Source organism: Xyrauchen texanus, chromosome 33 (assembly GCF_025860055.1).
Source record: "Xyrauchen texanus isolate HMW12.3.18 chromosome 33, RBS_HiC_50CHRs, whole genome shotgun sequence".
Lineage (NCBI taxonomy): Eukaryota > Metazoa > Chordata > Actinopteri > Cypriniformes > Catostomidae > Xyrauchen > Xyrauchen texanus.
The window spans coordinates 1155828-1182388 of NC_068308.1; the positions used below are offsets into that span (position 1 = coordinate 1155828).

The 26561-nt window shown below is 40.7% G+C and overlaps 1 protein-coding gene across 2 annotated transcripts in view; it reads left to right on the forward strand.

The window, feature by feature from the left end:
* The window catches only part of waplb (WAPL cohesin release factor b), a 90628-nt gene that overhangs the window by 8746 nt on the left and 55321 nt on the right, over positions 1-26561 (forward strand). For both annotated transcript variants that reach the window (XM_052102775.1, XM_052102776.1), the window contains exons 3-5: positions 14792-15476; positions 23219-23541; positions 25759-25886. In XM_052102775.1, coding sequence (XP_051958735.1) covers positions 14792-15476; positions 23219-23541; positions 25759-25886 — 1136 coding nt within the window. The remainder of the gene's footprint in view (positions 1-14791; positions 15477-23218; positions 23542-25758; positions 25887-26561) is intronic.

The following is a 26561-nucleotide window of genomic DNA, read 5'->3' on the forward strand; positions in this document are numbered from 1 at the left end:
GGTTGTAGTTGGCATCAGTTCATCCTCTGAAGTACATCATAATAGACAGAGGTGATATTTAGCTGGCACCAGCTGCATTTAGTCATCATCACTCAGCGGCATGTAGCAGTGGAGTCCAACACGAAGCAGGAATTGAGCTGGATCCAGCCGGTTCTGGTGACCTCAGGATAGAAGTCCCGAGGTTGAGACAGGGAAACAAATAAAATAATATAAGCATAGATGCCATTCAATTTATTACAGAGTTATAGATCATGATCAATGTTTCTGGTTCCGGCAGACTAAACTAAAGCAGCCCAATTGTGGGTTGGAGGATGAATTAGGTGTCTGCCTGGCTAAATAGATGAGTCTTTAGTCTAGACTTAAACTGAGAGAGTGCATCTCGAACAGTGTTAGGGAGACTATTCCACAGTTTAGGGGCAAAATATGAAAAGGATCTACCTCCTTTTGTGGATTTTGATATTCTATGAACTATTAATAGGCCAGAATTTTGCGATCTTAATGAACGTGTTGGAATATAGCGTGGTAGAAGATCACTTAAGTTCTGTGGAGCTAGACCATTCAAAGCTTTGTACGTAGTTAACAGAATTTTTTAATTAATATGAAATTTAACAGGTAGCCAATGTAATGATAATAAAATGGGGCTAATATGATCTTATTTCTTGGTTCTCGGTAGCACTCTGGCTGCTGCATTTTGAACTAATTGAAGTTTTATTTATTGATCTTGCTGGACATCCTTCCAGTAATGCAGGTCATGAATTAATTAATTCATTTTTCGGCATCAGCAACAGAGAGCATGTGCCTTAATTTAGCAATATTTCTTGGGTGGAAGAATGCTGTTCTACAAACACTGGCAATTAGATTTTCAAAGGACAGATTGGTATCAAATATAACACCTAATTTCTTCGCTGTTGAAGATGATGTAACAGAACATCCATCGAGAGTCAAATTATAGTTTAGTGGCTTATTTTTAGACTTTTTTGATCCAATAAGTAGTACCTCTGTTTTGTCAGAATTGAGTAGAAGGACATTTCTGGCCATCCAATCTTTTATTTGATTGATGCACTCTGCTAATTTCGAGAATTGTGAAATCTCGTCAGGTTTTGAAGAAATATAAAGTTGTGTATTGTCGGCATAGCAGTGGAAACATATTCCACGATTCCTGATAATATCTCCCAGGGGAAGCATATACAAGGAGAAAGCAGAGGCCCTAAAACTGATCCCTGTGGCACTCCATATTTTACTTTTGTTTGGTTTGACAATTCCTCATTTACATAGACAAAGTGGTAGTGGTCTGCTAAGTAGGACCTAAACCATGCTAATGCAACTCCACTAATGCCAACATAATTCTCTAGCCTTTTCAAGGGAATGTCGTGATCTATCCTGTCAAATGCAGCACAAAGATATAAAAGCACTAGAAGAGAAATGCAGCCGCGATCAGTTGATAAGAGCAAGTCATTTGTAACTTTAATAATTGCAGTCTCTGTACTGTGATGAGGCCTAAATCCTGACTGAAATTCTTCGTATATACTATTTCTCTGTAGAAAGGAACATATTTGGGAGGATACTACCTTTTCTAGTATTTTCAACATAAATGGGAGATTTGAAATCGGTCTATAATTGGCCAGTTCTCCAGGATCAAGTTGTGGCTTCTTAATAAGCGGTTTTATAACTGCCATTTTAAAGTTTCTTGGGACATGTCCTAAGCATAGCGAGGAGTTAATAATATTAAGAAGAGGTTCAGAAATTACAGGAGATACCTCTTTCAAGAGCTTAGTTGGTATAGGATCTAACAAACATGTTGTGGCTTTTGATGTTTCGATAAGTTTAGTTAGCTCCTCATGACCTATGATAGCGAAGGATTGAAGTTGCACATGAGGGAAATTATTAGACACTGTTTTCTGAGGTGCTATGACAGATGATTGCATTATTCCAATTTAATTTCTGATTATTTCAATTTTATCTGTTAAGAAATTCATGAAGGCATTACTTTTGTGCTGTGATGTAATATCTGGTTCTGTTGAAGCTTTATTCGTAATCAATTTAGTCACAGTACTGAATAAACATCTAGGATTGTTGTGGTTATTTTCTATGAGTTTGCTAAAATATGCTGACCTGGCAGCTTTTAGTACCTGTCTGTAGCTACCGACACTGTCCTTCCATGCTCCACGAAATACATCTAATTTTGTATTTTTCCACATGCGCTCCATTTTCCGAGCTGCTCTCTTGAGAGCATGAGTGTGATCATTCTACCATGGTGCAGGGCTTATTTCTTTAATTTTCTTTAATCGAAGTGTGGCGACATTTTCAAGAGTGCTAGAGGTGACTATATTTAGATTTTTTGTTATTTCATCAAGTTCTTCTGGGCTTTGGGATTTATTGAGTATGATATAGATCTGGAAGACTATTAGTGAAGCTATCTTTAGTGGTCGAAAGAATTGTTCTACCTGAACGATAGCGTGGTGTAGATTGAGTAACATTAGCTGATCGCAGCTTACAAGAGATGAGGTAATGATCCGAGATGTCATCGCTCTGCTGCAGAATTTCTATATTATCAACTCCATATCATAGAATTAAATCTAGCGTATGATTATGGCGATGAGTTGGTCCTGTTACATTTTGTCTGACTCCAAGAGAGTTGAGAATATCGATAAATGCTAATCCCAATGTATCATTTTCATTGTCTATGTGAATGTTGAAGTCACCAACAATTAAAGCTCTATCTACAGTAACTACAAGATCTGATAAAACAAATTAGCAAATTCACCAAGGAAATCAGAATAAGGCCCGGGTGATCTATACATTGTAGCAAGGGCAAAAGACGACAGAGATTTTTTTATTTAAATCTGACGGTGTCACATTAAGCATTATTAGTTCAAAAGACTTACATTTATATCCGGTCCTCTGAGTAACACCAAAAACGTCACTGTAAATGACGAGACGAGGACGAGGCTCATGTATATAACTATAACCTGGGGGATTAGATTCATTTAAACTAATATATTCATCTGGTTTAAGCCAGGTTTCAGTCAAACAGAGTGCATCCAAACTATGATCTGTAATAATTGAATTAACAATTAGTGCTTTGGGAGAAAGAGATCTAATGTTTAGTAGCCCTATTTTTATATGTTGTGTATTTTTAATTAGTTTGTTTTGTTCAAGTTTGACTTTAGACACATTTTTTCTAAATGATTTAGTGAGGGTATTGTGTTTGGTAGTTTGGGGAACAGACACAGTCTCTATGAGATATCCAGGAGATACAGTCTCTATGTGTTATAGTTTATGTGACCTGTGTGATGTCTCAAGGCAGCTAGCAGACGTTCGGATTAACCAGTTTGTCTGCTTCTTGACCTGGGCCCCAGTTAGTCAAATACTTCATTATTAAGACTATGAGCCAAATTACTAGAGAGGAGAGCGGCACCTGCCCTGGAGGGATGGTGTCTGGCTCTCTTTAGCAGGTCAGGTCTACCTCAAAAACTCTTCCAATTGTCTAGAAATCCTATTTTATTATTCACTTCTGTACCTCTGTCAGGCATCTTTAAATATGTGAGGGCATGTGTTTCCATATAGTGTTGCCAGATTGGGTGATGAATTGTGCGGGGATATTGTTTTTGGCGGGTTGACAAAATTTGGGCTAGTTTGGGATGATTTGGGCAGGTTTAAAAATGATAAAATCAAGAAATGCCATTGATCATGCAACTAAAATAAATAAAATGATCACACACAATTATTCAATCAAACACTGACTAAATGTGTTCAGTCCTGTTCAGATAAGCAATGAGTTGCCACATCCACTAGCATGTTCTAAATAAGCACGTGATGTGCAGGTAATGCCGGTGGATTTTAGCGATAAAAGTTAGGAAATCGTAACCATAACTACGTTTTCATCCAAGGATTTTTTGCGAAAAAAGTTTTGAACTGGGCCATGACAATCCGTTTTTGGGTCTGAACCGGTGGCAACCTTTGATAAGCACAACATCAGGACCAATATTACAGTCCTATCAGAAGGGTAACTGCTCCCTTTTGATTGCAAATCCTCCTCTTCTGATTGCTTTTATTTGTTAATTAAAATGACAGTAAGCTGGCTAATTTCAATGAATTGTTTCAATGCTCTCCCCATTTTACCCAAACTGCAGAGGAAGCGAATTACACACACATTTCTGAATGGAAACGGCTTCTGGGCAGATTTCTTTTGCGCTAAACCAAAACCTATGCGACAAAGTGTTTTAGGCATGAAATCACGCGCACCATTTTTATCGATAAAAGGCCATTTGAATGGAAATGGGCAGTAGGCGGTAAATGACTCAAAGTTTAGCATTTTCACTTTGTCGATAACAAAATAGCACGAAAGGTGAATGGAAACTAGGCTAATGACAAATTGGTGAAAAATGGGCTAGAAGTTAAATGATGCTGGATGAGTACACTGCAAATTATTTTGAGATTTTAGCACATGGTGATCATATTATTCACTCTTCTAATAATCATGTGGAGAGATCATTTTCATGAGTGAATTCGTCACCCCTCTTTAACTCATAGATGTGCGCACAGGCCTGAACACAGAATGGATGAACATCACTGTGTTCCTTCCTCACAGCTGTCTGGAAACTTTGACGACTCTGTGTATTAGCCACTTTAACTGACTGTATAATAACAGTTACGTTCAAGTTCTATTACAGTGTAAAAAGGTAGGGCAGATTATATATAATCTTTATTTTACATAATAGTTCATAAAATATTGAACGGCAAAAAGAAAATTTGAATTGTAGCACAGTGAACGACACTCATTATTTGGCTTCTTGACATGCCAGGGCAGCATTGTGTGTGTGTGTGTGTGTGTGTGTTGTCTATTTGTGTGAAAAAGATAAAAGGGGGCTAAATGTATTTTCTTTGGAAACTTTATCATTTTGTAGCTTGTGTCGTTAAGGTTGTAATGGCTATATTTTGGTATTATGGTTGGAATGCACTTAAATTTTGTTTACACTATTTGGGCTTTTTTTTTTTTTTTTTAATACATTCAGGATAGTTTTCCACAATCATTGGGCTGAAAAACTAATCAAACTATTCTGTCAACACTGTTTCCACACAAGTTTGTGATCAGATTTTGATCAGATCGACTTGACCGGTTTCGGGTAGTGAATGATCCGCAGTCATTTGCTGTGTGATTCCCAGTTTTTGTCTATAGTGATTAGGGATGCACCTATCCGATAACTGGATTGGTATCGGCTCCGATACTAAGGCTTTTAGACTGATCGGGTATCAGTCCAACGAGCCCGATCCAAATCAGATACTGTGTGTTAGTCATGTTCGTTACGATCAAGCTCCACAAATGACATAAAAGAACCATTAAAATAGTTCATATGATTTGTGCATTTTATTCAAAGCCACTCGAAGACGTTCGATAACTCTGTGAATCACAAAAGACTGTTTAATAAGTAAATATATTTACTGCACGCACAGCTCCAGCTCGTCATTGAATGATGATGCTCTGTTTACACACACACACACACACACACACACACACACACACACACACACACACACACACACACACACACTAGCTGCTATTTTTAGCCTTCACGCAATATTTGAGACATCTCAGAAGTAGATGTTCACTTCTAATATACATTTAGAACGGCACCGGATGTTCACTTTACCAGAATTTCAATAAGAAGCGAATTAAACTACTGTGAACTTTCCTACAAACAGACACATACAGGACTTCCTGTAGAGTTCAGAATGTCAAAACAAAAGCGTGAGGGTTTAAAAGTTATAGGTGCATGATTGAGATATATTATTATTATTATTATTTGTTTACAAGTTAAATGGGCTCCAAAATTAACTGTGAATGAAAAGTGAGCTGATATCTTACAACTAAATGAACAAAAAGAGATCTGAATCCTCTAAAGTCCAGATACAAGTTGAAAAAATTCAATAATAAAAACGGTTTCTTTTCTACTGATGACTTATACTGGAATTACTGTTCATTTAGCTGCTGCATTATTCAGTATACTATTTAATAATAAAGCGTTTCTTAATAATCTATACATTTATATTGAAATAATGTGTAGTTAGAGGTTTGTGTTTCTTTACATATTACAGAGTACTCCCAATTAGTTCCACACAATAATGTAAAGATATTCAAATCTAAAGATACTGAGATTTTATAGAATCGGTATCGGTGCATCCCTAATAGCGATTTTTTTTTTTTAAAGTCGCTTCGTGTGTGATGCTTAATATTTTAAAACCTGTTCAGATTTTAAAAGTCATGTTGTGTAATCAGCCTTTAAACAAGGGCTGCCAGATGATAGTCAACCAAAGGTTAGTCGGTGAGAAGAGTCTTGGTCGACCAAGTTTTGTTTGGTCGGATGGTTTCAGAAAAAACCATGAACGCCAATATTAGCGCTGGTTGGACGCTAGGTGGTACTATGGGGTAATTTTCATTCAGCAGGGTTAGGCTTAAGCCTACACAATAAAGCAAGACACCTTCAAACTTGGAACATTTTTTATTTTTCATTGATTTTTAACTCAAAATTCAAATGAATCAACTGGAAAATATTAAGTGCAATTAAAACGTGTGTTTCAACTTTTTGAAAGATGGCTTTACAACATTTGTGAACATCTCTCTGGCAAAGAACCTCATCCGTGCATTCTCTACAGGACGGGTATTTTGTTATCTGGGAAATACGTCATGTGTGTGATGGATACGAGAGGCTGACTCTTACAACGACAGCCCGGAGCTCCCAGCTGATTAAAAAGAATGAAAATCTTTAATTGGCTTGAACTCCATTTTACTTTTCCTCTGCGTAATTGCTTTTTCATGTCGTTACTCCTCCAGGGTTTGCAAATCATTTGGCTGACTAAGTAATCAATGAGGTGAAGTTAGAGGAAACTTTCACAACACTGCCACTGCATCAGAAGAGGATGTTTATACGAGGAGAACATTTATTCGGCAGTGGAGCGAAGTGTCTGGACCTGCTTATCTCATTTAGATGCTCGGCACCTTCTGTTTGCGAATGGTGAATGATGATTCTCCAATGACAGTGCATGCCGATGAGATGTTTCTTTTCTGATTAACATTTTTTATTGATTAATATAGATAACAAAGAAAAGAAAACATATATACACAGAATCAACATTTACACAACAACATCCCTGTGGTCACTCATGATTATAGACACACACAAAATATTTCAATAATAATCACACACATTTAAAGTTTAACTTTTCTCTCCACTGCCCCTAGCTTAGAGCCTTCCAAAAATGCCAAATAGCTGCCCCATTTCCCATCAAACGAATCCCAACTCTCCAGCCTTCTACATGACACTTCCTCGAAAGCTGGCATATTCCCCATCTCCGTGCTCCAGCCGACTTCCATCCCCTTAAAATAATCTGTCTGCCTGCCTTCGCATTGGTCAGAACCCATTTTTGTATGTGTTTATCCCCTATTTTGATTGGACGGTAACTCTTACACTCGATTGGATCGTTGTCCTTTTTAAGAATGATTCCATATAATCTTCTAGCAAAAGTCGAGCCAGTTCTGTAGCATAAGATCTAAAAAAAAAAACACTGCGGCAAAGCAATTTGGCCCCGGAGCCTTGCCTGTAGGCAAGGCCTTAATTACCTCTCCAAGCTCCTCCAAGGTTATCTCAGAATCAAGAGAATGTTTTTGCTCAACCATGAGTTTAGGAATTTCTAATGGTTCCACAATGTTTCTAATATCCTCATCAGTAGATGAAGACATGGAACTATAGAGATCAAGATAGAACTCTTTAAAAGCATTGTTAATATCAATGGCTGAGGTGAAAATTTTACCACCAGCAGATTTCACTGAGAGAATGGTAGAAAAAGACTCTCTCTGCTTTATATATCTAGCCAAAATTATTCCTGCCTTGTCCCCCGACTCAAAGTTTGACTGTTTTGCCTTGAATCGCCTTTCTGCGACAAAATAGTATTATATCTGTATTTCAGTCAGGTCAATTCTCTGAGGCCATCAGACGACATTCGGAGCTTCAGCTCTCCCCCGGCACTTTTAATATTTCCATCCAACTCCACGAGTTCTCGGGCTTTGGATTTTTTTGTGAATGAGGCATACTGTATGATCCGACCCCTAAGAACTGCCTTAAGTGCCTCCCAAGCCACACCCACAGAGGACACAGAGGACCAGATGGTCTCCATATAAACATTGATTTCAGTCTTTAACATTTGTTGGAAATCAGAATTTTGCCAAAGGGATACATTAAAGCGGCAACTATATGAATTATTTTTGTCTGTAAGTGGCAACATCTCTAAACTCACCAGGGTGTGATCTGAGAATAATATGTTTCCAATTGAGCAATCAACAACAGATGAAATGAGGGACTTAAAAAATGAACTATTGTTGAATAGATTTTGTGGACTGATGAAATGGTTTTTATAGTCCCTAGCAGATGGGATCAAAAGTCTCCAAATATCTGTAAAACCAAGACCTTTACGTGTTTGGATATTTAAAAATGGCAATAGGAGGAATTCAGCCATAAAAGAGTCTGATCCCGAATCTGAAGAAAATGAACCCCCACCACATACACCACGGATACTGCAGTCTGTGACAGCGTGTTAAGTAATCACTCTAATTTATATTTATTCCTTATCTATTTGTGTTATAGATATTACTTTTTATTCTTGTTTAAACAAAAACGCAACATAATGGTTAGGGCTGCAACAACTAATCGATAAAATCGATAATAATCGATTATGAAAATCGTTGTCAACGAATGTCATTATCGATTAGTTGGTCTGCTTACGTCACAGGGAGCGTTTACTGATGACGTCACTTTCATGACAACAGTCACACGCGAAATGGCAGAGAGTACAAATCAATCGGCGGCAGAAAAAGTGTAGCCCCAAGTCATCTAAGGCATGGGAGCATTTTACATTAAATGCAGCAAAGAAGATCGTTACCTGCAAGTTATGCAAAGCCGAGCTTGTGTGGCATGGAAGTACCACAGTGATGCACGAACACATGAAGAGGAAACACGTTGGTGTCACGGATGAAGGTGAAACAGCACGGTAAGCAAAAACTGTATCCTCATTATATGAAGATGTGAAAATGGTATACCCGTAAAACTTCAAATAATAGCCCGGGCTTTTATTTTCCCAAATCGTCGAACTGCACCGGCTTGTATTTGAGACAGGCCTTTATAATTTAGTTGAGATTTTGTTCATTGAGATGTTGTTCCTAGAGTCTCTAATCTCTAAAAATCTCCAAATGCTCCACGTGAAACTGCGGTCTTCCGACCTTTTACTATCGTGTCAATAGATTTTGATTAATATGCGCGAGGGAGAGAGAGCAAGACAGCGCTCGTGTTGTTTGAAGACCCGCGCGCTCTCTCTGCTCGTTTTCGCCCTGTCAAGTGCAGCAGTCATTCTATTCTACATCAATCACCGATTAAAAAAGGCTTTGTCGGGGAAAAAAAATGCGTAGCTCTACTACGTTCACAAGCTTGTTTTCAGTCTTTCTATATTTAATTTATCAATATATTCTTATAATTCATAAAAATTAAATGAATTATATATTTGAGATGTTTTTTGGAATATTGAATAAGAAACATGTTCAGTATGAACAACACTGAACAGTGACAGTTTTCCTCTTCTTCTACATTCTACCTCTGTATAAAACAGTAACATTTGTTTGTTTGTTTATTATTTATAATTTTGATATTTCAACTAAATCTGCTGCTTAATAGTTTATATGAGCACAACTCAATATTTTGTTTTGTTTATTTATATTTTGGATATTTAAGTTTTACTGTTTAAAAACTGGACAAACTTTTGTGTTTTAAGGTTTAAAATGTCCAAATTAAAGATTATATTTGTAAAACTCAATGTGTGGCTTTTGCACTTTTTAAAGTACACTTTTACACATAAATACACTGATTTAGGGTTTTATTTTGTTACAAAAAAAAATCAAATTGAATTTAAAAAACTTTATCCGATTAATCGATTAATCGAAAAAATAATCGTCTGATTAATCGATTATCAAAATAATCGTTAGTTGCAGCCCTAATAATGGTGTGTATCTTGTTGCATAGTTGGGGCATTTTCCAACATTGAAATATTTCCGTGTTTTACAAATGCTTTGTAATGCATGACAGTGCCAATTAAAGTTTACATACTTTGTACTAGCACATTTATAACTGTCAAAAGATATACTTGCAGTGCAACATGTAAACGTATGCAGGATAAAACTTACTGGTGTTTCTCGCACTGTCGTTCTTCATATATTCATCGTTCATCATATATTCAGTGTAGTGACAAACGGATATGTTGTTCATTACAATGAGTCATGTTTTTATTAAAAAAGAAAGACATTGTCTAAATAGATTGCTGTCAATACTCTATATATGCATTTGTGCTACTCTGAAAGGAATATACATGTAAAACAATGAGAACATGCTATGGGCAATTATTATTGAAAGCTGGATGCGACAAGATACACGAAGCATGCAATAAAACTAATACACATGTTCGACTGATATAACTAGGATCAAATCAAAAGAAAACTAAACAAATTCAGTGAATAATTTCTCATGAATAGTTCTAATAATAAGCTTGGAATTTTGGTGAAAACGTTCAAATACTCAGTACACATCTAACAGTCTGTAACAAATGAAGCTATACAATTAACATGGATACTCCCACTTGTCTGTCCAATATAGTTGGCACTGCGTCAACTTTTAATTTTAAGTTTCTCTGGAAAGCCTGCTTCAAACTGTGTCTTGTTTGAAAAAGAATCCACAGTAATATGAAGCGAGCAAACAAACACACTAATTCGATCTGGGACTTCATTAAAAATAAATGTCAGCCACTCTTTCCTAATGTAAGGGTCATTTGGAATCAAATGCAAAGAGTCTATTTTTCAACAACCTGGCACTGCACAATGTTTTTTAAACTTTACTGGCATCTCGGACCTCATGTTGCTCCATTAATCCTGTGTTTTACCCTGCCGTGCCGGCTCTCGTCTCATCACCCCTCTAACCACAAACCTGTGGGCAGGCCAAAGAGGTGACGATGAAGTAGTAGGCGTTAACCTGTTTATTCAGAGGCAGACTTGTTCTGATGTTATTCATCTCTATTACGTAATACAGATGAGGAAGTAGAAAACGAGTCATTTAGGAAAATCTGGTTTCAATAAAGCCTATTTTTGGACTAATGAATACATTTTGAGTTCAGAGACTTACAGTATGTTTTGTAGAACTATAACTTCTTGTATGTCAAAAGATCAAGGAAAATTTGTTTTCTCAATTCATGACAAAAGTTGGGGCGTTTGATGTGATCGTGACAGATATATGCGTATTTTGACATTTGGTCTCTTCAATAGGGGAATGTTCCAGTTGCAAAACTGGTGATATAACTGAAATTGTGTAAGTGCTGTTGTGTAATGGATTGAATTTTAGAATTTACAGCCTCTCTGCAGTTTTTTAAATGACTTCCTTTTCAGTGGACCTCAGTGGTGGTTTTGTATGTTGGAGGCCTTTTTCAAAGCTAATATTACCTGGAACATTTCACCATGTTTTGTTCTCTCTTCTAACGTGCTGTAAATAGGCTTGATTGCAGGGAATGGTACATTCATGTAAAATAACAAGTATTTTCTAGCAGACTGTAGTGCATATTGGGATTTGACTGCAGAGGTGTGATTGTGGTTTTGAAGTTCTCTAGCTGTGTTTAGCTCATTTACTTGGGTGTGTTTTACTAGTTATGGTATCAGAAAAGTTGATGATCTCAATCTGTGGTATTCAGAACGTAAAGGTGACATTTCATTGGCCTAGAAGAGGTGGTGGCTGTGGCCATGTTGAGGTCACATGTAGGGTTGCAGCGGTATACCGGTTTGAAAATCGACTGTTATCATGCCATGTACATTTGCTTCTCTATGATATTGAGAAAAAAATGCAACCGGACGGAGAATCTCACATGTGCGTGCCCATCTCCTTTATTCCTTGTCTGCCTGTCAGACTTGTCAACTTGCGACACGCACGCGCGCAGCGGAGAAAATGTCTGAGAGAAGCGAGGCGAGGGGGACTGACATGAGTGTGTGTGTTAAAGCAGTGTTTCTCAACTGGTCTATTCGGACCGGGTCGCGGACAGCAGGAAAAGAGCAATGCCATGGTTCTCCCATTGAAGATATATAATGGGGCCCGTGGCTCATTTATCGTAAAAGCGTTTTTATTTTTCATTGGATATTTCAGTTAACTTGCATTGGGCCATAGCGCGTCTCCACAAGCGTTTAACATGCTCAGGGTTGCCAGATAAGAGACGAAACACCCCCAGTTTGAGATTTATACTTGCGCAAGTAAAATATATTATTTTGTGAAATCTGGCAACCATGACTCTTCTAGCATGTAAACGGGTAAAGTTTTTGGGAAAAAAACAAGTAAACTCGCCCACTTTGCGACAAACATTAAAAGATCTATATATATATATATTTTTTTTTATTATTATTATTAAAACTGAATAATAAATTAACAGGGAAGTAGAGATCGCAAAATAAATGTATAATCTCCTCCTTTATTCAGTTTTTTAATGCCTGATAGAAAAGTATCTATCTTTGTAATGTATACATTTTAGGCAATTGCAGAATAGTCCCATTAGTCACAGATACACTTCAGAAAATTGAGTACACAACTATTTCTGGGCTTAAAAGATACAAAAACCAAATCGATGCAGAACATTGTATCTTAAAAGTAATACAATGTGACCCCCTATGCACTACTTTAAGCCCGATTTGGCCTCTTTACCAAAATAGTTAAAAATATGAATAATTACACACATCACCTTTACAAATTTGTTTCAGGATTTTACATGATTGAAAGAAACTGTTCTATTTTGACAAAATGTTATAGTTTCATATGAAATAATCTAAAGGTAGAATCTATTAGACCATTTTATATCAACAGTGGCAGTTTTAGTTAAACTTTCAAGATGTGTTTCAGCTAGTATTTATTTTTCATAAATGTATTATTATTATTACTATTATTTAAGACTAGCACACTGACCTAACCATGATAATGAGGACCCTTTCCTTCTGTGTAATATGTGTATAAATATGTAATATTAGGTAACAAACGGGAGAATAATGGGCTCATACAAAATATACTCTTTAATTTTTAAAAGGGGGAGAGAAACTTCCTGTAGATTTTGTTGTTGACGACAACAACAAAAATAATGTCACTTGATGCATGTCCTTGTACTGGAAAACCATGAACAAAACTATACAACATAAAAGGAAATGCGACCCAGGATACATTAAATACAGGTTATGTTTAATCTATGACTTCTGTCCTGAAGCAAAACCAGTAGAGAATCACTGAGTTAAAGATACAGACAGGAGCAGTCTACAGTATATGATCATTATTAATAATCATTAGCACATTACTTTAAAAGCTCACTCAGCTGATGTTATTTTTCATTTAGTAGTTCATTTAACATGTAAACTAACATGCTTTAGTTATATAACATGTTCTAGTTACATGCTATTTTTTATCATGTTTATAATTCTGTTAATTATAATTCTGTTTGCTTATTTTTTCTATTTATTTATTTTCAAAAGGGAGAATTTTTTTATACATCAATAAAAATGGTTTCAAGTTTCAATTATAATAAAGTGTTTGCTCAAAAATAAATAAAATAACCCTTTTGTTTTCACTGATAATATTAATTGTGTAATACTGTGAAACTGTGATATTTTCTGAGACTGTTATCGTACCGTGAATATCTCATACCGTTGCAACCTTACATGACCAACCAAATTCTGCTCATTTTAATCCTTGTAACCAAGTGACAATTATCTATCTGACCAATTTCACATCTTGCAAAATAAGTAAACCATGGGTGACAAATATGCCTGTGAATAGGATATTTCTGCAATGGCATCTGTACCTGAAAACTAGAGATGCACAGATTCAAAGATTGTGTGCCAATACAGAGGTACTCAACTTTTGAAAGCCGGGCGGCTGTAAAGCATGATCCCTTTAGCCTTGAAGCACACTTTTTGTTTTTTTATTGTTTTTTTTTATTTAATACAAAAAAGATTCTAGTCTAAATGTATAAAATACCCCCAAAAAATTACACTGATTGCCATATTAAATGTAGAAATGACTGTTGTCACTGTCAAAGATCGTGACACACTGGCTCCCTGGTAGGCTATACTGTAAATACCACACACACTCACACAAAATTGGGACCTCAAAATGTATGCCTATTTTATAATTGTAATCTAGATTATTAATTCGATTAATTGTGCAGTTCTTAATGCGCATGAACTAGATTGTAAATGATGAAGCTTAAGCAACCACTTTTTTAACTTTAACAAACTTATACTATTTCTTTCTGTGTCGAACTTTAAGGTGAGTAATCAAAGGAGTTGTAGAATGCAACTCTGCTGTCGTTGTCACCCATTTCAGAGTAATTCCACACATGACCTTTTCTTTCATGTTTATTCGCCCCATCAGACCTGATCATTGGCTGTTTTTAAACAATCGTCTGATAATTTTGAATTTTATGAATCGTAGTGCAGATAATTGCTTTTATCGGCCAATGCTGATGTGTTGGGCCATACATTGGTGCATTTCTACATAAAACTTTACGTTTCGCATTATTACAACCAACGTTTATACTATGTTCTGTTGTAGCCATTCTTAAACTTGCCTCTTTTCAGTATTCTACCTTCTGTTGAGAAATGAGTGGATAACATCCACTCATTTTAGTCAAATTACATCTGTCTGACTGTTTTTTTTTTTACTGTTGACTTCTTTTTCTGTAGGAAATACCCCGAGTTGGTCCATGGAGAGCACAGACCACCACAGCTACTCATGGTACAAAAACCCTTCTGAAAGTGACACGAGACCTTTAGCTCAGACCGCCACATTAAAGTCTGAGAAAACAGAGGACAAGGATTCCTATGATGCCTGGAGTGCTGTTGTAGGTCTTGGGGCATGTTCCACATCCCTTTTCACCGGCCCCAAAAACCCTTCATCTACCATGTGGGCGTCCAGTAGTTACAGTCTCAGCAGCATTCAGGACAAAACTGCCACAGAGACTCCGTTAGAAGAGCTTAGCCAAGGGGACTTTAAGGTTCCCGTAGAGCCGTCTGAAAGCGAGGACCACTCACAATCGCTGCTCAGGGCCTCCAACTGCAGAACGTACTGCAGACCCAGTAAAAGCAAGCAGCCTGGAGGAGCCGATGGCAGTGGAAGCGCCTCCGATTGTGGCTCTGTGGGAGTGTTGCACAACAGTGGGGCTGAGAGCGCTGTTGAGATGATGTCAAACAGAGGTCGTACAAGAGACTACACTGTGCTCAACCCGTCCTGTGTGTCGATGTTTAACGTCACCTTCCAAGGCTCCATGGACCGCAGTATAGAGGAGTACACAGCCAGCGCCACAGCTGCTGACCCGGCAGATGCAGGAAGACTGAAGAAGAAAGCAGAGATGGAGAGCAAACCTCTCAGGTAAAAGTGTGATACAGTAAATGCACTGTTATAATCACATGTTCAGATGAATTCTTGCAAGTGCTGCATTATTTTGAGTCATAACTCATACTTTTTTGTACGGGTGTAAGAATTCACTTGTTTTCTCGATTCATCGATTACTAAACCCATCTATATGCATAAATCTTAAAATATAATATTTAAAATCAAGGATTGTTTGTGTTGCTCGATAATCGATTAAAACAGCTAAAAATCAAATTAATTGTGATTTCAGAAAAATAGTATACGATATTTTTGAAAATATAAATATTGAATCACTTGTGCGATTTAAAGGAGTCATGCGCATGCGACTATCACATAAGCACACAGCTTGAAAGAGCGCTTCTGTCTCACGTTTAAACCATTTGATACAGCTTCCAACTTGTTGTGTGGCCACTACTGAAATAAAATGCTTTATTTGTGGGGAAACTTTAAAATAGTGATATAATATTGCCATTTTACTGGTATCATTGTTTAGTCGGGACTTGGCATGCAGAAAACATTTAAGTTGAAGTCATCTAGTTGATAGCTTTTCTGTTATAGCTTTAAAAATGTATGTAGTCAAATGTCAGTTACTTTAATGTTGTAATATTTGGATTAGTTCACTTTTTCAGGCCCCCCACAGTCATGAAAAGCCTGGAAATATCAGGGAATTTTTTATTTTTAGATGTAGAATACTTATTATTGGCACATTGCACTCTGTTGTATTTCAAGTAACCTGAATGCACAAGTATTTAATGTGTTTTGTTTCAAGTTTCTTTTGGTGCAATTCAGAAAGTATTTAGACCCCTTCTTTTTTCACACTTTGTTATGTTGCTGCTTTATACTAAAATACTAAAAACATTCACATCAATCTACAACTCCATAATGACACTGCAATTTTTTTTTATAACTTTTCAAATGTGTTTTAAAAAGAAAAAAATGAAATATCGCATTGATTTAAGTATTGAGATTTGCTATGACAATTGAAATTTATTTCAGGTGCATCCCATTTCTCTGGATCATGTTTGAGATGTTTCTACACATTGATTTGGTCCACCTTTGGAAAAGTCAATTGATTGGACAGATTTGAAAGGCAAACATCTGTTTATATAAGGTCTAACAACTGAAAATCAAAAACCAAAACATGAGGTCAAAGGAACTGCCTACAGAGCTCAGAGACAGAATTGTGTCATGGCACAGATCTAAGGAAGGCAAAAAAAAAGAAGAAAAAAAAGATTTGGCTGCATTGGAGGTTCCCAAGAGCACAGTGGCCTTCATAATTCTTAAATGGAAGAAATTTGGATCAACCAGGACTCTTCCTAGAGCTGGCTGCCAGGCCAAATGGAGCAGTCTGGGGAGAAGGGCCTTGATGGTCACTCTGGTTGAGCTCTAGAGATCATGTGTGGAGATGGGAGAAACTTGCAGAAGAACAAAGCTCGTCGTATAATACCCCAAAAACTTGAGGCTATAATCGCTGCCAAAGGTGCTTCAACTGAGTTAAGGGTCTGAATACTTCAGTTTTTACTTTTTAATACATTTGCAGTTATTTAAAAACAATTTTTGCATTGTCATTATGGAGTTGTAGTTTGATATGCTAAAATTCCTAATTTGTTTATCATAAGGCTTCAACAACAAAATGTGAAAAATATCTTGGGTCTGAATACTTTCTGAATGCACTGTAAAATCTTAAGTAGTTTTTCTTGCTTAAGACACATTAGGGAAGTATTTAAAGAATACTATAAGTGCTTTGAAAAAAATACAGAATGAAATCATTAATTAAATCAAATTGAATCTTTTTGAATCTGATAAATAAACAAACAAACAGTGAATTGTAAATGTAATCGATTTACTTTCAATCCAAAGATTCGCACCCCTGTTGGTTTGATATGTGCTCCACAACGACTCCTGCTATATCGTTGATACTTTTTTGATTCTGTTTTTTTGGTTTCTGTTTTATTATTTTTGTTTTGGTTGTTTTTGGTTTTGCTTGGTATTTTCTTTGTTTTGGTTTACCAATACCACTTACCCTCCCCTGAAATCGATTCTAATTTTTGAACTCTCAGTATCAGCTGAGTGTTGTTTTTTTCTTAATTGGTTCAGAGTTCTATACCTCACTTTGTGGAACTGATTGGGAGTACTCCTTTTATTTGTGAAGAGAAACAAACCTCAAACACATTATTTCATTATAAAATAGAGAAAACAATTATATAAAAAAAAATTGTGTTGCCTATTAAGAAAAACTTAACTAGTCTACTGGAATAGATAGTAATTACAGAAAAAATCTTCAGATAAAAAGGAGCCAGTTTTCTTGGGACATTTTTTTCACATTGTATCTGGACTTAAGTGGATTCAGTTCTCTCACTTTTTTCTCCCCAATTTTTACTCAACACAGTTATTATTTTCAAGCCCAGTCAACTTAAATAATATTGTAATTGGTAATATAATTAATTATCATAAAAAAAAAAATATATATATTATACAACAGTTAATTCCGGTCCTCGAATATGATTGGAAGAGATGTGTTCCAAGAGTGCTGATTTGTATGATTCCACATATGTTCAAGCTGTTCCAAATGTGTAAGAGCAGATAGATGTTTTTTTTTTCTTTAACATTAAAAATTTGAGCCAGCAAGTGAGGCAAAAGAATAAGTCTTGTGTGTGTGCTATGAGTGGTTTATCTGATGTTGACAAATTGTGTCGGTGTAACGATTACCCTGTCTTGTTTCTCTGTTGCCCTTTTGTTTACCATTTGTTGTCACTTTTGCATTTCTTAGTTTTCACTTTAGTCCCTTAGGTAACTCCATAGTCCTTGTTAGCGTTCGTGTTCACTGCTCATTGTTTACACCTGCCCCTGTTAATTTGCCTTTGGTTTCTGTTAATCACCTTGTTATCTTGTTTGAGTTCTGTTCTTTCATTGGCCCCTTTTCCCATGTTTGTGTATTTATACCCCGTGTCTTTGTTCAAGTCTTTATCGATCGTTGTTTGATGTTTGCCTGATGTTTGCGTCTCTCCCTTGTTCCCTGTTTGTCTCTACCGTGGTTACCTTATCTAGTTTATGTTTCTTTTCCCCATCGTGGGTTGTTCTTTTGTTCATTTAGTGTTTTGTTACCAAATAAACTCAAACTGCGTTTGGATCCGCATCTCTTCGTCAGCCTCATTATTCAGACGTAACAGAACGATCGATCACTATGGATCCAGCAGTTATACGGGCCAACTGCCGGTTGCTCAACCTCAAACAAGAGGGCCGCCCTGTTGAAGACCATATCAGCGACTTCCTCGCGCTGGCGAAGTTCACAGACTTCTCGGACTCAGCCCTGGTGGTCTTCTTCAGGGACACTTTACACGGTTCGCTCAGGGAGCGTTTGCCGCCGGCAACGCTTGGTTGGACTCTCCACGACTTCCTGGAGGCGACCTTACTGGTCTGCGGCTCACCCTACACCGTGGTCTTCGCCGAGGAGGATTCCACCTCTCCTCCCACTGTGGTGACTCCCCAATCGTCCAGCCCCACCTGTCAGCGAGCCCGTCCCCACGCCAGTCGCCTTCCATGAGCCAGCGCGGCCCACTGCGTCTGCCCGGAGGAGGGAGAGAAGACGGGCTTCCGCCTCCCGGCCCGCGCCAGCCCCGGTCTGCGAGCCAGAGCCCACGCATGTCACGGTGAGCGAGCTAAAGCCCACGCATGTCACTGTGAGCGAGCCTGAGCCCTCGACCGTCCCCGAGCCAGTGCCTGTAGCCTCAAATGTCAATGAGCCAGTGCCGCAAGCCTCAAACGTCAATGAGCCAGCGCCTGTAGCCTCGACCGTCCCTGAGCCAGCGCCTGTAGCCTCGACCGTCCCTGAGCCAGCGCCTGTAGCCTCGACCGTCCCTGAGCCAGCGCCTGTAGCCTCTACCGTCCCTGAGCCAGCGCCTGTAGCCTCGACCGTCCCTGAGCCAGCGCCTGTGGCCTCGACCGTCCAAGAGCCAGTGCCAGAAGCCTTGACTGTCCAAGAGCCAGTGCCAGTAGCCATGACCGTCCAAGAGCCAGTGCCAGTGCCAATGGCCGTGACCGTCCAAGAGCCAGCGCCTCTCGAGCCCCCTAGGGTTCCGCCTCCCAAGTCTCTCAAGTCTCTCGAGCCTTCCAGGGCTCCTCCTCCCGAGCTTTCCAGAGCTCAGCCATCCGAGTTTCCCGAGCTTTCCAGAGCTCAGCCATCCGAGTTTCCCGAGCTTTCCAGAGCTCAGCCATCCGAGTTTCCCGAGCTTTCCAGAGCTCAGCCATCCGAGTTTCCGAGCATTCCAGAGCTCAGCCATCCGAGTTTCCCGAGGTTTTCAGAGCTCAGCCATCTGAGTTTCCCGAGCTTTCCAGAGCTCAGCCTTCCGAGTTTCCCGAGCTTTCCAGAGCTCAGCCTTCCGAGTTTCCCGAGCTTTCCAGAGCTCCGCCTTCCGAGTTTCCCGAGCTTTCCAGAGCTCCGCCTCCCGAGCTTTCCAGAGCTCCGCCTCTCGAGCCTTCCAGGGCTCCGCCTCTCGAGCCTACCAGGGGTCCGCCCCTCAAGCCTCTCGAGCCTCCTAGGGCTCCGCCTCTCAAGTCTCTCGAGTCTTCCAGGGCTCCGTCTTGCAAGCCTCCCGAGCTTTCCAGAGCTCAGCCTCCCGAGCTTTCCAGAGCTCAGCCTCCCGAGCTTTCCAGAGCTCCGCCTCTCAAGCCTCCCGAGCCTTCCAGGGCTCCGCCTCTCAAGCCTCTCGAGCCTACCAGGGGTCTGCCCCTCAAGCCTCTCGAGCCTCCTAGGGCTCCGCCTCTCAAGTCTCTCGAGTCTTCCAGGGCTCCGTCTCTCAAGCCTCCTGAGCTTTCCAGAGCTCTGCTCTCCGAGCTTCCCAGAACCCCGCCTCTCAAGCCTCTCGAGCCTTCCAGGGCTCCGCCTCTCAACCCTCTTGAGCCAACCAGGGCTCTGCCCCTCAAGTCTCTCGAGTCTTCCAGGACTCCGTCTCTCAAGCCTCCCAAGCTTTCCAGAACTCTGCCTCTCGAGCCTGCCAGGGCTCCGCCCCTCAAGCCTCTCGAGCCTGCCAGGGCTCCGCCCCTCAAGCCTCTCGAGCCTGCCAGGGCTCCGCCCCTCAAGCCTCTCGAGCCTGCCAGGGCTCCGCCCCTCAAGCCTCTCGAGCCTGCCAGGGCTCCGCCCCTCAAGCCTCTCGAGCCTCCCAGGGCTCCGCCCCTCAAGTCTCTCGAGTCTTCCAGGACTCCGTCTCTCAAGCCTCCCAAGCTTTCCAGAACTCCGCCTCTCGAGCCTGCCAGGGCTCCGCCCCTCAAGCCTCTCGAGCCTGCCAGGGCTCCGCCCCTCAAGCCTCTTGAGCCTCCTACGGCTCCACCCCCAGAGCCTCTCGAGCCTCCTGCAGCTCCGCCTACGGGGCCTCCTACGGCTCCGCCTCCAGAGCCTCCGATTGCTCCGCCTCTCGATCCACTCAAGCCTTTGACGGCTCCGCCCCAGAGCCTCCTGAGCCTCCTACGGCTCCGCCTCTCGAGCCACTCAAGCCTTTGACGGCTCCGCCCCCAGAGCCTCTTGAGCCTCCTACGGCTCTGCCTCTCGAGCCATTCAAGCCTTCGACGGCTCCGCCCTCAGAGCCTCCCGAGCCTCCTATGGCTCCGCCTCCCGAGACTCCTCCGGCTTCCCCTCTCGAGCCACTCAAGCCTTCGATGGCACTGCCTCCCGAGCCTCCTACGGCTCCGCCGCTCGAGCCACTCAAGCCTTCGACGGCACCGCCCTCAGAGCCTCCTATGGCTCTGCCTCCCGAGCCTCCTCCGGCACCGCCTCTCAAGCCACTCAAGCCTTTGGCGGCTCCACCCTCAGAGCCTCCTACGTCTCTACCCCCAGAGACTCCAGAGTCTTCCTGGTCTCCGCTCCTAGAGCCTCCCACGGAGCCGCCTACCTCGGCTCCGCCTCCTGAGCCTCTCTCAGCTCCACCTCCTGAGCCTCCCGAGCCTCTCCCGGCTCCGCCTCCGAAGCCTCCATTGGCTCCGTCTTCAGAGCCTTCATCGCCCTCGCCTCCTTCGGCTCCGCCTCCTGAACCTCCTTCAATTCCTCCTCCCGAGCCTCTCCCGGCTCCGCCTCCGAAGCCTCCATTGGCTCCGTCTTCAGAGCCTTCTTCGCCCTCGCCACCTTCGGCTCCGCCTCCCTTGGCTCCGCCCAACTCTGTTCCGCCTCCTGACCTGCCCAAGGCCTTACCACCTGAGTCTGCCATGGCCCTGCCTAAGCCTCCTTTGGCGCCGCCTCCTAAGTCTTCTATGGCTCCACCTCCGAAGTCCTCCTTGGCTCCGCCTCACACGGCTCTGCCAGCCTCAGTCCCGTGGCCTCTTCCCAGGCCCCCCGACCCAGTCCCTGTCCGGTGGCCTCCACCCAGGCCTCCTGACCCAGTCCCTGTCCATTGGCCTCCTCCCTGGTCCCCCAAACCTGTCCTTGCCCTGTGGCCAGCTCCCAGACCACTGAAACCTGTCCCCGCCCGGTCGATACCACCCCGGCCTCCCAAACCTGTCCCTTTGTGCCCCCATGGACTGCCTGGTTGTCCCTTGTGCCCCCGTGGACTGTCTCATCTCCCTTTGTGCCCCCCGTGGACTGTCGCATCTCCCTTTCGCCCTCGTGGACTGTCTCATTTCCCCTCGTGGCCCCCGGACTTCCTGCCTGCCCTCTGTGCCCCTCGGACTGCCTCCTTGTTCTTGTGCCCCCCTGGTCTCCTGTCTGCCCCAGATTTCCTGCCTGCCCAGTGTTCCCCCCTGTTCTGCCTGTCTACCTATGTGCCCACTTGTACTGTCTGTTTGCCCCTGGTGCCCTCATGTTGTTCTTATGGACTTTTGTCTTTTGTTGTGTGTTTGTTAGGATCGTCTGGAATCCGATCTTTAAAGGGGGGGCTATGTAACGATTACCCTGTCTTGTTTCTCTGTTGCCCTTTTGTTTACCATTTGTTGTCACTTTTGCATTTCTTAGTTTTCACTTTAGTCCCTTAGGTAACTCCATAGTCCTTGTTAGCGTTCGTGTTCACTGCTCATTGTTTACACCTGCCCCTGTTAATTTGCCTTTGGTTTCTGTTAATCACCTTGTTATCTTGTTTGAGTTCTGTTCTTTCATTGGCCCCTTTTCCCATGTTTGTGTATTTATACCCCGTGTCTTTGTTCAAGTCTTTATCGATCGTTGTTTGATGTTTGCCTGATGTTTGCGTCTCTCCCTTGTTCCCTGTTTGTCTCTACCGTGGTTACCTTATCTAGTTTATGTTTCTTTTCCCCATCATGGGTTGTTCTTTTGTTCATTTAGTGTTTTGTTACCAAATAAACTCAAACTGCGTTTGGATCTGCATCTCTTCGTCAGCCTCATTATTCAGACGTAACAGTCGGTCAGTGAGCAAATTGTTTTGATGTCATCCTGAATTGTCTAATTCCATGATTGCTCTGATTACTACTACACAATAGCTGACTAATAGAGTTAAACTAACAGCTTCAACATTACTTCCGATCACAGCTAATTAATTATGTGATGAGTTTAAACTAGTCATTTTTACAGTTTTATTGGTTAGCTTTGCACAGATTTTTGAGTTGCCAAAAAGTATCCAAAATATTCATCCTAAAATTGGATAAATTCATTGAAAAACAATGAACACCAAATTATCAAGGCTGTGTGGATAAAACAAAACTGGATAAAAGTCTTTCATGTTCATTATTTATTGATTGATCAAGCTTTGCCTCATTGAAGTTACATGTGCACTGTTCTGACTGTTTGTTTGTTGGTTTTGCAGTCGATCCAGACCCAAACAGAGGAAAGTGAAGAGCAGTAAACTGGAGCTCTTTGGGTTTGATGATGCCGACGCTCTAGTCGAGGATGACGACAACTGTGCTTCCGGAAGCTCCAACTACAGGATCAAATACTTCGGCTTTGATGACCTGAGTGAAAGCGACAGTGAAGATGAAGAGGGTTCCTCTGAAAGGAGGAAGGCCAAGAGGAAGGCTGCTGCGGGCGTAGTGGGTCCATTGATTTCTATAGAGACGAATATGGACAGTTCTCCACCCAGAGAGACACAGAGCAGACACACAACAACTCATGGCCACAGTCTCAAACATGGTAAGTATTTACACGTACACATTCATACTGGTAACCTAGCTGTACTTTTAAGCTCCAAACATACTCTATTCAACACTTTGGCCAAGCATTCGTGTTTGCACATTTGATATTTATATTTAGTCCCCCAGTGAGCAAGCTTAAGGCAAGGAACACAAAACTCCATAAGATGTTGGTTAATGGACAAAAATAACATTTGGGGAAACCAGACTCACTGTGGGGGCCAGTTCCCCTCTGACTAACATCATGAATATAATGCCAGTATTAGTTATTTATGTGCTGTACAAGTCAAGGTTTAAAATGTGTAAACTATGTAAGTGTTAGGGGCTAATGTTTAAACAAAAGCTTTTGTATTAACTGTAAGATTAATGACTAATGTCTTAGAATTTACATTCTTATTTAACTGCGGAAGTGGAAACAGATGCATTTTCTTTTGTCATTTGGCTGATGAAGGCTGCAATTAATTTATCTATTTTTTTAAGAGTAGATCATCTTTTGACCAAGGTGATGCAGGCAGAGGTCATTACGGTGCACTGCAGTTAGACTATAAGCTTGTGGCAGGTTCATTTCCAGTGGAGTCCATCTTAAGTCCAAGTTTCAGGCAGCATCCATTGAAGTATCCCATATCTGATGGTTTGTGCTGGCATCAGTTTATCCTCTGTGAAATCCATTGCAGTAGACTGAAGTGATATCTGGCTGGTACAAGCTGCAGTTAGTTGTTCTCACTCAGCAACACATAGCAGTGGAAGCCATCATGCAGGACCAGAGTGGAACATCAGGCAGGACCAGAGCTGCATCTGGCAGGCTCTGGTAACCTCAGGAAATGTATTCTGAGGTTGAGACAGGGAAACAAATTAAATAATATAAGCATAGATGCCATTCACTTTAAAGCATCTTTATAGAATATGAGAAGTGTTTCAGGTTCCGACAGACCTAACTAATGCAGCATAACTATGTATTGATAGATAAATTAGGTGTATGCCTGGCTGTAAATAAAGAGTCTTTAGTCTAGATTTAAACTGATAGAGTGTGTCTCCACACAGCCATCATACCGCTCAGTAAGGAGACGCATTTCATCTCCTAGATATGATCATAATTTGGTGCGAAAAGTGCAAATTAATCCCAAAAGAACAGCAAATGACCTTGTGAAGATGCTGGGGGAAACAGGTAGACATGTATCTATATCCACAGTAAAACGAGTCCTATATTGATACAACCTGAAAGGCTGCTCAGCAAGGAAAACAAATACTGCTCCAAAACCAGCATAAAAAAGCCAGACTACAGTTTGCAAGTGCACATGGGGACAAAGATCTTACTTTTTAGAGAAGTGTCCTCTGGTCTGATGAAACACAGATTGAACTGTTTGGCAATAATGGCCATCCTTATGTTTGGAGGGAAAAGTGTGAGGCTTGCAAGCCGAAGAACACCATCCCAACCTGAAGCATGGGTGTGGCAGCATCATGTTGGGGGGTGCTTTGCTGCAGGAGGGACTGGGGCACTTCACAAAATATATGACATCATGAGGAAGGAAAATTATGTGGATATATTGAAGCAACATCTCAAGACATCAGACAGGAAGTTAAAGCTCCTTCACAAATGGGTCTTCCAAATGGACAATAACCCCAAGCATACCTCCAAAGTTATGGCAAAATGGCTTAAGGACAACAAAGTCAAGGTATTGGAGTGGTCAAATTTGTGGGCAGAACTTGAAAAAGCATGTACGAGCAAGGAGGCCTAAAAACCTGACTCCGTTACACCAGTTCTGTCTGGAGGAATGGGCCAAAATTCCAGCAACTTATTGTGAGAAGCTTGTGGAAGGCTCCCCAAAACATTTGACCCAAGTTAAACAATTTAAAGGCAATGCCACCAAAGATTAACAAAGTGTGTGTAAACTTCTGACCAACTGGGAATGTAATGAAAGAAATAAAAGCTGAAATAAATCATTTTCTCCACGATTATTCTGACATTCCACATCTAACTGACCAAAGGCTGGGAATGTTTTCGAAGATTAAATGTCAGGAATTGTAAAAAACTGAGTTTAAATGTATTTGACTAATGTGTATGTGAACTTCTGACTTGAAAACAACTGTATGTCCTTGTTTAATAGTATAGATTATCTGTACTTGTAAACAAATCAGAAAACTAGTTTTCATAATCCTTCAGAGACAGTAGCAGCATTCAGCAGAGACAAAGCTGATGTTTGTTTGCTGTTTTTTACAGCTTCATATCCTCTGGAGTTCCCAGAGGTCCATTTCCCCTCCCTGTCCGAGACAGTGAGGAAACCTCAGGTCAAAGCTCAGGAGAAAGCCAAGGACAGCAGCAGGAAGATCTTCAGTGGACCCAAGAAGGTGAGGCTGACATCAGCGCTTCATATTCTGTCTGTCTTTTTCATCTTTCAACTGATGCTTTGTGATGCCAGTGTGTGTTTGGAGAATACGTTATTCACTAAGAATTGCTCCTGCTGTTAGCATTGTTTATTTTAACATTTTACCACCCAAATTCACTGTATGAATTATATAAATCATGTCACTTTAAAGTGCAGTATAAATCTAAACAGTTTAGTAATTGTGAACCGGAGGAACAAAAACAATCAGACAAACAATTTCAACAATGTTTTGAAATATTTTATCTTGAATTTTATTGGATTTTAATTTATACTGAATAAATATATATTCGGATTTACAGTGCATCCGGAAAGTATTCACAGCGCTTCACTTTTTTCCCACATTTTCTTATTTTACAGCCTTATTCCAAAATGGATTCAATTCTTTATTTTCCTCAAAATTCTACAAATAATACCCCATAATGACAACATGAAAGAAGTTTGCTTGAAATCTTTGCAAAAAATAAAAAACGAAAAAATCACATGTGCATAAGTATTCACAGCCTTTGCTCAATACTTTGTTGAAGCATCTTTGGCACCAATTACAGCCTCAAGTCTTTTTGTGTATGATGCTACAAGCTTGGCACACCTATTTTTGGGCAGTTTCTCCCATTCTTCTTTGCAGGACCTCTCAAGCTCC